This window comes from Brachyistius frenatus, unplaced genomic scaffold (assembly GCF_029030835.1).
Source record: "Brachyistius frenatus isolate BFR_SWC_R1_liver_20210118 unplaced genomic scaffold, ASM2903083v1 Contig_40, whole genome shotgun sequence".
NCBI lineage: Eukaryota > Metazoa > Chordata > Actinopteri > Embiotocidae > Brachyistius > Brachyistius frenatus.
This window is the reverse complement of record NW_027210639.1, coordinates 2,473,558-2,485,702: the sequence shown is the minus strand read 5'-3', so window position 1 is coordinate 2,485,702 and position 12,145 is coordinate 2,473,558. Positions and strand designations below refer to the sequence as shown.

General features: G+C 42.1%; 1 protein-coding gene across 1 annotated transcript in view; it reads left to right on the top strand.

Moving 5' to 3' along the window:
* The window catches only part of me1 (malic enzyme 1, NADP(+)-dependent, cytosolic), a 77,796-nt gene extending 65,915 nt beyond the window's left edge, over positions 1–11,881 (top strand). The window contains exons 7-14 of the mRNA XM_069702158.1: positions 8,002–8,111; positions 9,360–9,457; positions 9,702–9,815; positions 10,053–10,158; positions 10,367–10,509; positions 10,622–10,795; positions 11,208–11,306; positions 11,415–11,881. Of these exons, the coding sequence (XP_069558259.1) occupies positions 8,002–8,111; positions 9,360–9,457; positions 9,702–9,815; positions 10,053–10,158; positions 10,367–10,509; positions 10,622–10,795; positions 11,208–11,306; positions 11,415–11,582 (1,012 nt within the window). The 3' untranslated portion in view covers positions 11,583–11,881. The remainder of the gene's footprint in view (positions 1–8,001; positions 8,112–9,359; positions 9,458–9,701; positions 9,816–10,052; positions 10,159–10,366; positions 10,510–10,621; positions 10,796–11,207; positions 11,307–11,414) is intronic.
* Positions 11,882–12,145: the final 264 nt, after the last annotated feature.

The following is a 12,145-nucleotide window of genomic DNA, read 5'->3' as shown; positions in this document are numbered from 1 at the left end:
AATATTTTCATGTATTTGGTTTACATGAGCTGATCTTTATCTTTGTTTTCTGAGCTGACGTCAGGTGAGACATGTTGCTTCTTGTTGGGACTGCGTGTGTTTACTGCAGTCCTGTGTTTGATTCAGACTTTTGTAAACCTTTCCTTTGCCGACATCTCTGTGTCTTTGTGCCACACACACACACACGGGCCTGATTAAACCTCGTCCTAACCCAGAGATTCCGGAGTCTGTTGGGAGAAGTCTGGGTCTGGGTCTCCTCCAGCTGGCAACAGGAAGCCATGACTCTAATAACCGGGTAGCTTCCCAAATGCAGGGAACAGCTATGCTTTTTCCCCAAAGGAGCCAGATTGGCGGAAAATGAATAATTATGGTCTCAGACATTCAACGAATGATTACAGCTCTGCAGTCTTTTAAGTAATATTCATGTTTAGTTTTCTAAGAAACTAAACATGAACTAAAATACTCCACATTGACTCATCGTCGATGAGCTGAAGGCTGGAGGCATTTCTTGATTCACCACTTAAAAATACTTCTCAGTTGAATGCGAATGGTCAGTGATGCAACCCGGTGTTTGATTTCAGGCCGGGCTCTCATCTCCAGTCTTCAGGCAGAAATTATATAATAATATCATTCTTTAAAAAGAGTGAGCTAATACTCTGCTGTGGTTTAGAAACTCACTCACCTTTTTCTCACACATCATTTCTGATGTACTTTTGTTGGTGTGTGCAGATTTCTCCAAGAATCCCTCTGCATGACGGTGTTCAGATCAAACAGTAATAAAACACTGTTCTGTCACTATCTCATACTGGCAGAACTATTTGGTCAGAACTATTTGGCAGAACTATTTGCTATTTGGGCTGCCGCGTTAACGCCCAAATAGCATATAGTTTTAAATACTGAGCATTGGAGGTCAGTAATCCTGAGCTTCTCTGCAGTGTTTCAAATCACTTTGTATTTATTACATTTAAACAACCCTGCTCAAATGCAACTATTCAGGTTTTATTGTTGTAAAAGGATGGAATTGGATTTAAACTTATATTTTCCAGATACATATAAAAAAACTGAAATATTTTACAAGATTAGTTTGACCTTTTAGAAAATATGTATGAATGCCGTATACATTATCTGAAAATTAAATAAACATTTGGGAAATAAAAATTAATTTCATTCATTCATGAATTTTCATTAGTGCTGGTAAGTCAGAAAATGTATTTACAAAAAGTAAAGCAAGTTGGTGTGTTTTTAGATGCAGTCTGTAGCATTTTAATGTAATATATAATATTAATCATTTAATATATTAAACACAACAAATCAAAAAGGAAAAGAAAAAGAAAAGCAAACAGCAACCTGTTCCAACCAAACCTAATTCTAATCTTAACCCTAAAAGGGGTGTGAGAAAGTGAGGATGGATGGATGGAGGGACGGATGGACGGACGGACGGACAGAGTAATAGAGGAGAGGAGAAAGAATGCAGAATACGTCTTTCTTTAATGACTGCTTGGGAATTTAAGAAATAATGTGTGCTGAGAGATGCTGGCTCTTTGGAGGGCGAGAGGGGGCTGAGGATTTATTAAGGCCTCAGCCACAAAGCCCCGTAGGGGAGCTAACAGGCAGCCTGTGTGTGTGTGTGTGTGTGTGTGTGTGTGTGTGTGTGTGTGTGTGTGTGTGTGTGTGTGTGTGTGTGTGTGTGTGTGTGTGTGTGTGTGTGTGTGTGTGTGTGTGTGTGTGTGTGTGTGTGTGTGTGTGTGTGTGTGTGTGCGCACAAACATGTATGCACACAGGTTGGACAGCTGTGTTTGGACAGAGCACCCTTGTCTGTGACCTTCTTTGCTGAGGTGCTCCCTGGCTCTCTGCAGCCCTCAAAGAATCACTTCATACCTTTCCTTCATACCTTTTCCTCGGCTTTTAGTCTTCCCCTCAGCGCTGGAAGTATATATGACATGCAGCTACTTTCTCTTCACTGGAGGTTCTGGTTTCATCGGGTCTCAGATGCAGTCAGACTGGGTTTCCTGAAGGAGCCGGGGCACTCGTTAGCTCATAGACATAGCACCAAACGTCTGAGTGATTCTCCACATGGGAAAACGTCTCATGTCCTACGCTTTTTATTTTGTTCAGTCTATCAAACATGAACTATAATGTCACGAGCATTTACTCACAGTATATTGGACGGGTTTAGCAGTAAGTGCGAAGAAATCCTTTAAGCACTGGACCAAGAAAACAACGAGTCTAAGAGTCTTTTCTTTTCTTCTGCTGGCTGTGTTATTTTGGGAAATCATAAATCACAGGAAAATAAAAGTTTTAGGCACAAAGAAGGTCTGTGTTGACTGGCTCAGATAGCTTAAACAGTCCCGGAGCAAGGAAGGTTCGACTGCTGCCTTGTCTGCCTGGCTGAAGTTTTCCGTTTCTGAAAGTTTCCAGAGTTCAAATCGATCAAAACACCTGCTTCCATATGATAATTTATGATCCGAGAGAACTAATATGGAAGTTCCAAATGGGGCCTAAAAACCTATTTTCTCGGTCAGGTTTTCACTGAGTGATGTCGTCTCTTTTAAACGAATCGATTTCTGACAGTTTGCAAACGGTTTGTATTATTTCTTATGTGAGGTTTCTGGACTGTTTTGTGTTCTTCTCACTGGTTTCATGTGTGTGCAGTTTAGTTTGTTTGCTCGTTTCTGAACACAAATCAAGATTTAAGATTCAAGAAGTAACTGCACCTTTGAAGTCAGATAGGATTCTCTTTACCGAGGAAGAGTGAGGGTGTATGTGGATAAAGTGTGACATGGAGGCTCAGGAGACACGAGTGAATGACTGAGGTGGAAATCAAGACACTGATATGAATCAGTTTGTTGAAGGGAAAATTTAACTTGCAGGTGTTGATCGTAAATGTAGTAAACTTAAGCAATATGTTCTTCAGTGTTGCTATATTGACTGACAAAGCCGAATTCTTCTGAGTTTTCATGTTAGCAAAGCTGTGCTTGTGCTGGCAGCGCCTACATGTTCCACGTGAACGTTTGATGCCCGACCACAAATCTTTTGGTTCTCTTTACCCAGTCGCTCCCCTCGTTTCACCCACTGAACAAAGAAGGATCAGCAGCAGGTTGATATTGTTTCCTTATTCTAGCAATAGTTAAGACTCACTCTAATCCTGTATCGTTACTCTTCTGTGCTTTTCTACTTTTTCTGCTCCTTTGTTTCAAACTGGGAAACCTGAGTGGTCATATGAGTTTTCACCTTCACGTTTTACATTCCTACGCAGGTGTAGCAGTGATTTTTCTCACCCGTTGTCTCATTTTGCTTACTTTCCCACCCGTCTCTTTTTGATGTCGGAGCCCTCTGAACAGACACTGCTGTTGACAAAACACAGGACAAAGAGACGAAAAGTGATCTCACTGCCAAATCTAGATGACAGGGTCACACAGCCGCTGTTTCTTTTTAATAACTGACATGAAATACGGTGCAAAGTAACTCTAAAGTCTCTCAAGACTTCTCAACAAGTTCTGAACCGTTTGTTGAGTTTAAGGTCATATCTATATTTTAAAGGTTACTTTGAAATAAGTAACAAATAAATATTAAACAGCCATAAATTAGATCGCAGGGTCCCTATTAGTAAATGCAGAACAAGTAATACAGAGAATACGAGGGTCCAAATGGCCATGTGCATTATAATATGGAGTACTTATGTGATTCAGCATGAATGGTTGTGTGTTTTTCTGTGTTGGCACTGTGATAGACTGTTGACCTGGCTGCACCCCTGTGACCCTGTACAGGTTAAAAGCAGGTATAGATCATGACTGGATGGAAGCAGATGGGATTTTCTCAAATTATGTTCGCACATACAATTGTGAAATAAAGGATACTATACCTACTTTCACAGCAGTATCAGTATATAGCGGTATATAATATTAGGTATTCAGTAAGTAAATCCCTGACATCTTGTTCTCTTTCCATGTGGCTATTTGCTCCAGTGTGTGTGTTTCTTTTATATATTCTTAGTAATTACACATCTGTGTTACCACTAGACTTCAATATGTAACTTTTTCAATCTCTGGCCAATCTAGAACAACCTCAGGCACAGCATCTGCAAGAGAAATTCTCAGCTGCATTTAGTTTTTTTGCAATTACAATCCATTTTGTGTTGTGAGTATAATCCGTGTTGTGAGAGATTAATGCACTTTTTACAGCATAGTCAGGAATACGGTCAGTGTTTTTCATCTCCTGGGTGTGCCCTGGCTTTCTTAGGTTGCCGCCCTTCATGCGTTAACATTGAGACTAAAGCAAATCCTGCTTCTTTGTCCTTTTTTTTTTTTTTTGTATTCAGCTGGCAAAGAGGTTCATTGTCAGATTTCGGCGTTCCTTTCAGTGGCTCGTCAAGGAAAGACAACAGACTCCCAGGCAGAATAGGGACAGCGAACACAAATGGCCGCCAACAGGAGCTTTGTTCCTGCAGAGCACACACGCACACACACACACACACACACACACACACACACACACACACACACACACACACACACACACACACACACACACACACACACACACACACACACACACACACACACACACACACACACACACACACACACACACACATTTGTCAAAAGCACTCCCCCTATCTTTATTGGCACAGGCCACGGACCAAAGAGCTTTCTGCAGCGGGAAGATGTTCCTTTCTTTCTGCAACACCACAACCACAGATGGTGACTGTAGTTTATGGTCAGCAGATTTCCATAAAGAGATTCACAGCTCGCTCATCCTCTGTCCTTAATGTCAAATGTCTCTCAAAAGATCATTCTTGACTGTCTGATCAAAGAAAACAAATAAATTCAAGTCTTTCGGGCCACATCCACCTCAGTTTTCGCCATATGATGAGAATAGTTGCAGCATGTCAGCAAGATTTTCATCTCGTAAAGGACCACACTCCTAAATCCTCTCTGGACTCTCTGCATGAGCATCTTGGTTTTCCGTGAACTGGCATGACCCCTCCTGTGGCGAGCTGCACCGAACCCTACCAGAGGGCGCTGCGCTGGCGATCGGGCAGAGCTACATCCATCCTCGCCTGTCGCCTGTCTGCGTCTCCTGAAGCCCAAACACAATGAAAAGTTTACAGCTCCCTTCTTGGCCTCATTATTCTTCCTCTTCGCTCAGGCTCTCTGCGCTTTAGTGCTGGTCACCGCTTGATAGAAAACACATTTCTCTCATCAACACTGCTGCAGTGTTGGCAGGAAGTCAGCCACGCTGTCAGTCTCTGTATTAGGCATCCGTGTCTTGCAGTGCAGCAGAGAGAAGGGTAAACACTGACCCGGCGATGGTACTCTCACATCAGGAAGTTAAGTTTTATGACAGCTGAACTCGGGTTGCTTCTCATCCTGGATGTTGTTTTTCCTTTGCCTCGCTTCCGCTCAGCTTCAACCTCCTCCTCACTGAAAATCTAAGCAGTTTCACAGCCACTGTAACAAGTGGGAAACAGCTTTAGTGAGTTGTACAATAACAGTATAAACACCAGTCATTTTCCTTTTGAGGCATGAGGTGGTGTTTTAAGAAACGGAATCAGAGAAAACAACAAAGTTAGAACATGGTGAAGGGAAGAAGAAAAGAAAGAAGTGATGATGAAGGCTTTAAACCCCTCGGCCCCTCTCACTGTTAGCTGGCAGGGCTGCAGGTGTTGGAGGCGGCTCGCTCTGTTTGCTTGGCCTGTCCTCAATTTCCTCCCTCACTCACTCACTTAAAAAGGAGCTCCGGTGTTTTTAATACAGGTTTCAGACGGCCTCGCCCTTTCCTCCCTTTGTTTGGAGCTGTGTAGTAGACTCGCGTAGTTCTCTCGTCTCTCCTGCATTCTAATGAGTGTTGAACAAAGACTAGTGTCAGTTATTAAGCTCACTTCACCTTGTAGAATCATTTTCTTCAAACAGAACAGCTCTATTCACGGTATGGGAGGGAAGGTCGTGATTCCCATCTTGACAGCTTGCGAGCATTCATGTCTTTTGACAGCTCGGGACATCAGCTGCCGCTTTGTTTTCGTTACTGCTTCACACTCATCACTGGAGATTCCTGCTGTCTTGATTGATTCGCTCTTAATAAAACAAAATAGAATGACACAAACGTCAGCGACATTTTGTCAACAATTGTTATTCTACCTTCACCTTTGTCTGCCTGCTGAAAGCACCAATGGAAGTGTTATTAAGCTAAGCTTTAGTTAATCTCTTTCCTTTTAAATTTCAATGTTTAATGACCTTCACTTCTCTTCTTGTTAGCGCTAGTTCTGAAATATTTAGCTCTCGCAGTCATCGTTTTAAAAATTGTATTTAACCTTTATTTTACTCGGCAAAACCTGTCCAGCAAACTAAACTAAAGCCAAACACCATAGCAACAGTTTTTAGACAATTTAGGACTTTCTCCGTTATATATCTCACCAGTTCTGAATGCTGACAGAGTTTAGAGAAAAGTTACCAGCTGTGTCCTGCTCTCAATTGTTTACACCACACCAACTGTTGCTAAACTTGTTCATACTTGGTGTCATTATGTTTACAATAAACATCAGTTAGTTGTCATCTCAAAGCTTCTTCTCTGTGGTGAAATATTGTTCAAAAGCATGAACAGTAAAGTCATCAAATATCTGTTTTACCCAACTATGAATTACAAGCAGTCAAACAAGGTTAATGCTGTGTTTGAAAAATTAGAGTCTGATCTTACATTTGTTCTTCCATAATTGTGAAACTTTTACTGCAGTACGAACCTGCAATACAAAAATAAAGCTGCTGTTTTTATTTACGTTTCCTGTACAGGGATCACTGGTATGAATCCTTCATTTCTGTCTGGGAACACGTTTCTCATTTTCAAATAAACCAGCTTGCAGTGTTAAAATCTGAGATCATCCTTCTTGAAACTGTAATTAAACCAACGTTAGCCTGAATATCTATTTAGCGAGAGCTGATTAAATCTACTTGTGACGGTTATCAGGTTGGCAAAAGTTTGGTGGCAAACTTGACAGTTGCCAGCTACAAGGAATGAAGAAACCTGCTTTTGCCTTTATCTTTCTGAAATCCAGAAGCTTTTAAGTTGTTAATCTGTCACATTGTAAACTGCATTATGGGACCCGCAGTAATGGGGCGGGGGTGGGGGGGTGTTCACAGGACAAAAGAAGGGGGCGGGGCTATTTGAAAAGCAATGAAACCACTGATTTTTCATTTGGGAAATTGGATTTCGATACTGATCTTTAATAATCCACGCCAGCTTCGTTATCCTGCACACCTACAGCAGCTCATTCTTTCCTTTTCCTACTGCTGAAAACTTGTCTTTCATCTTCGAGCCGGAGCAGCAGCCATCCCTCTTTAAACATCCAGTAAACTCCTCAACAAAAGTTCCATCTGTTCTGGGATTCCTTCTTGTCATTGCTAAATCTAATTTACAGACTTATAATTGTGGACTTATTTTTGTTGTGTGATGTTTTTGTAGGAGCTCCTGTGTTGCTGAATTGGCTGGATGTGATTGGTGATCTGAGCAGCTTCTTGTAAAATTGAACACTGCTGTTTTACTGGGTGGCTTCTGTGTTCCTTCCTTTCAAATACGGTGTTTGTGTGATTCTGCTCCTTTATTAGATGTTTGACCTCCCTCATTAAAACTCATTGCGAGGTGCGCTCGTAAAGTTTGGAAACAGGTGTCAGCTTGTCAAATGACTATCAAACAAAAGTTTATTTTTACACATTATTTACAGCAAAAGAAGTATTTCTTTCTGTCTGATATGAGCTGGACATATTCACAAACCTGAATGCAGTTTAACTTTGTGCACTGAGAAGCCTGAATCTCAGTCTGCGCTGTGCCGTGGAGGTGGAGAGCACCCCCCTCTGGACCGGAATAACATTTTTGAAAGCAGAGTCTGATCTTTCTGATTATGTGGGGCAGATTTGATCAAATCCGAGCTCACTGTTAAGATAATGACGAGCCTCCTTTTCATGTCCTCTGGTGGTTCAGTCACATTAAATGCAGCTCTTCTGTTCTCAGGTACGGGATGGACTGTCTCATTCAGTTTGAGGACTTTGCAAATGTTAATGCTTTCCGTCTGCTGAGCAAGTATCGCAACAAGTACTGCACGTTCAACGATGACATCCAAGGTAACACTCCACCCCCCCCACACACACACACACACACACACACACACACACACACACACACACACACACACACACACACACACACACACACACACACACACACACGCACACGCACACACTCTTACACACGAACTCACACACACTCACATAAATGGACATCCTCTCCATTCATCTCCATTCACAGGTACATGAGGCTCATATCTCACCAGTATTGCTGATTAAAAAGCAGAGAAAGAACTCAGAGCCAGACCCGCTTTCCACTCACCACTGATTGTGATTATCACATTGTGACGCTGTCGTTTATTTATTTTTCTTGATTAGATTGAATATTCAGTGATTTATCATTTTGGTCTGACAATAATACAACGGCAACATTCAAGCAGAGGTGTTCTTTCAGCCTGGTGTTACCCGACCGTGATTTACCGTGTGAATATATGCGTGTCCAGACTCCATCTGGAATCGTTTCCAGTTGTTGAATCCTACTTGTCGTACACCTGTTTTTGGTTGGTTTTTTTTCACACAACTCAAGCAGCCTTTAACCAACCAGCACTGACCACCATGTCCAAGAAAATACCACCGCTGCAACTACATAACATAAACAAAAACAACACTTGACTTCAACATTATCGCATTTATCAAAAGACGCTCGTGCTTGATTGGTCGGGCGTTTATCGTAGCTGTGCTAACGTTAATGTGAACACGGTTCCCAGACTAAAGTCACAGCGAAGAAAACTGAAGCTGTGAGCAATTGTTGAGCGAAGTCAGGCTAGCTTTCTTTACTACGAAAAGACACGTTGAAGCTTTTGTTGAAGTTTGCTCAGAGATCCAAATATACATCCAGTCTTCCAGACGTTTCTAAAGCTACTGTACTTGACAATACATCCGTGACAGCTTAATTAATTTTGTTCCTAATAGTTACAATTATATTTGTAAAGAAGCTTACAAAGTCATTACTGCTAAGAGCTGAAGGAATACAAGCCTCAACAGAGCTGTGGCTCTTTGTCAGCCCGACTACAATGCTGAAAAGAAACCTTTGCTCTGTCTTATTTTCCTTGAATGAGCATGAATAATATACAGTTCTGGCATTACAGAGGATTTTTCTTATGTTATTAAACATACAGCTTCTGTCAGTGGAACACTACTTCCTCTCCAGCTTTCACAAAGGTCTTCTTTAAAGAGCGCATTGGAAAACTATAGGTTTAAGCTCTAGCGCTAACCGTGTTGGTGTTGCTGCATCCCACTCGGTAGGTACCGCTGCAGTCGCAGTAGCTGGACTCCTGGCCGCCCTCCGCATCACCAACAGCAAAATGTGTGACCACACCATCGTGTTCCAAGGAGCGGGGGAGGTAGGTGTGACATTCATTCACCAAAATAAACCACTGAGGTACATGAAGTAAACATCTGCATGTCTCACCTTAAAGAAAAGACACAGACTATTAATGGTGATCGAACGTAGAGTATATAGTTCTGTTGTAAGCAGAGAACATTTTGCCCGATTTATTTATTTCTTTTCACCACATTTAGTATTTCATGGGTTTTCATGATGCAGCCTCTCTCCTCTTTTATCCCTCCTTTATGTCTTCCTCCTAGGCAGCGATGGGGATTGCTGAGCTGATCACCATGGCAATGGAGAAGGAGGGCCTCGCGAAGAAAGAGAGCCTGAAAAAAATCTGGATGGTTGACTCCAAGGGTCTCATTGTCAAGGTATCGAACGAACGCATGCAGGCGCGAACCCACTAATCTACTGTAATCTGGTCAAAGTGAAAGGTCCAGTAATGTTTTAATTGTCTTGGAATCTTTGAAAACATTTCAGGAAGTAGAATGAAAAAAAAAAAAAAAAAGGCAGACAGAAATTAAACTCCACATATTGAAGTCCAACACGTTTTTCTCTGGTGTTTCCACTGATGGTTGATGGTCTTTAATCTGTGAATCCTCGTTTAGGGTCGGGACCACCTGACTCATGAGAAGGAGAGGTTTGCTCATGAGCACCCAGAGATGAAGAAACTGGAGGATGTGGTGCGGGAACTGAGACCAACAGCTATCATTGGTAAAACAACAAGCACTCATGCGTCTCATTGTGTCAGATAGAGGACAGAGATGGATTTGCAGACTTTAGGTAGAGTTTTAGGTCATTTGGGAAAATCTGAAGATGATCTACAGAATTTTAAATGTCACGAGACTAGAAAGGTTAGAAACACCTGTAAAGCAGCTGTGTAAAATGGAACATATTGCATAGTAATAGTTTTCCATCTCAGGTGTGGCGGCCGTTGCCGGCGTGTTCTCCGAGCGGATCATCAGGGACATGGCTTCCTTCAATGAACGCCCAATCATCTTCGCCCTCAGCAACCCGACCAGCAAAGCCGAATGTACCGCAGAGCAGTGCTACAAGTTCACAGAGGTGCTCAGGATTGTGCAGTTACATCCTAGTACATGGCTGTGTATGATTTTATAGCTCATCTGTAATAAAAACATGGGTGAAAAACACTTGAATTAACCCCTCTGTGCTGCAGGGGCGGGGCATCTTTGCCAGCGGCAGTCCGTTCGACCCCGTCACGCTGCCCGATGGGAGGACGCTCCACCCCGGACAGGGAAACAACGCCTACATCTTCCCCGGTGTGGGTTTGGGCGTCACCGCTTGCACCGTGCGACATATTACTGAAGAGATCTTCCTCACTGCAGCAGAGGTGACGTAATGACACATACAATGAATACTCACCCTTATCAAGTCTTTTATATTGTTTCAACTTGATTCCAGGAACTCGGATGTTACTCAGGCCTTCGGCTAAAACTCAGAAGAAACTAAACACACCTACATAGTTATTTTTTGTTAAAAAGGAACATTATTTACTTGAACTACTTGTATATCATTTGGCTTTGAACAGGCATACATAATTAGACAGTTGTGCTGAAAAAAGTCATATCCGTTACTTGTTTGTATCTTCTAATTTTCAATTGATACAATGCTTTCAATATAGATTTGAGGTACAAGTTAATGAAAAAAAAACTCTGCTGAGAGTAATCTGACTCATGTAACGCCATGTAAACACTTCATTTTTCTGCTGCTGCACCCTGAGCTGTGTGTCGACTGTTAAACAGGCTCTTGCTGAGCTGGTGACAGAGAAGGACCTGGCAGAGGGGAGACTGTATCCTCCTCTCAGCGCCATCAGAGACGTCTCCGTCAAACTGGCGGTCAAGGTGAGAGCTCCGTACACACACACACACACACACACACACACACCATGCACAGTAGATGTCGCTGATCGTGTCTGGGTCTTTATTTTCCCTAAAACCTGTGCATTACAGATCATAGAGTACGCCTACGAGCACAACATGGCCGCCCTCCGCCCTGAGCCGTCTGACAAAGAAGCACACGTGCACTCGCTCTCTTACAGCACTGATTACGATGAGTTTTCTGTTGACTCGTACCGCTGGCCTGAGGACAGTATGATAGTGCAGTCATGCAAACTTTAATGCACTGGAAAGAGAGAGTGAGCCCTGGAAAGGCAGTGTAACTACTGATGTGCAATATAGAGTATAGAATTACATAACAGACATTACTGTTGGTAACAACACATGTAGAGTTGTTTCCCTCTCCACTTGTGAACAGTATAATGTTGCACCAGTGGCTGTTATCCTATTATTTTTGCATGAATATATGTTGTGAAGGTCCTCCACAGGTCACTGTTAATCGTATTGTTATAGACACTTAATTTATGACTGTCAGCTAAAATCCTGAAACTCTGTCAAATAAAACCTGCTTTTGATTAATATTTTCTGTGTCTGATTATTATTATTGAATCTGTACTGACAAACGGGAAACAAGCACCGATTTGGATTTAAAAGGAACTTTTGACAAAGATGTTTTTGAGTAGCGTCTATTGAGTCTCTCAAAGAAGTCCAGTCTGATAGCGTGTTCAGAGTGAACTCAATGCAAATGTTTGCCTCGTGTTACTTGTGCGAGTTCGGACGCTCAAGTTAAATATTTTCAGCTCACGCAGACACGAATTTGTGTGGACATTTGTGTCTTTGCATTG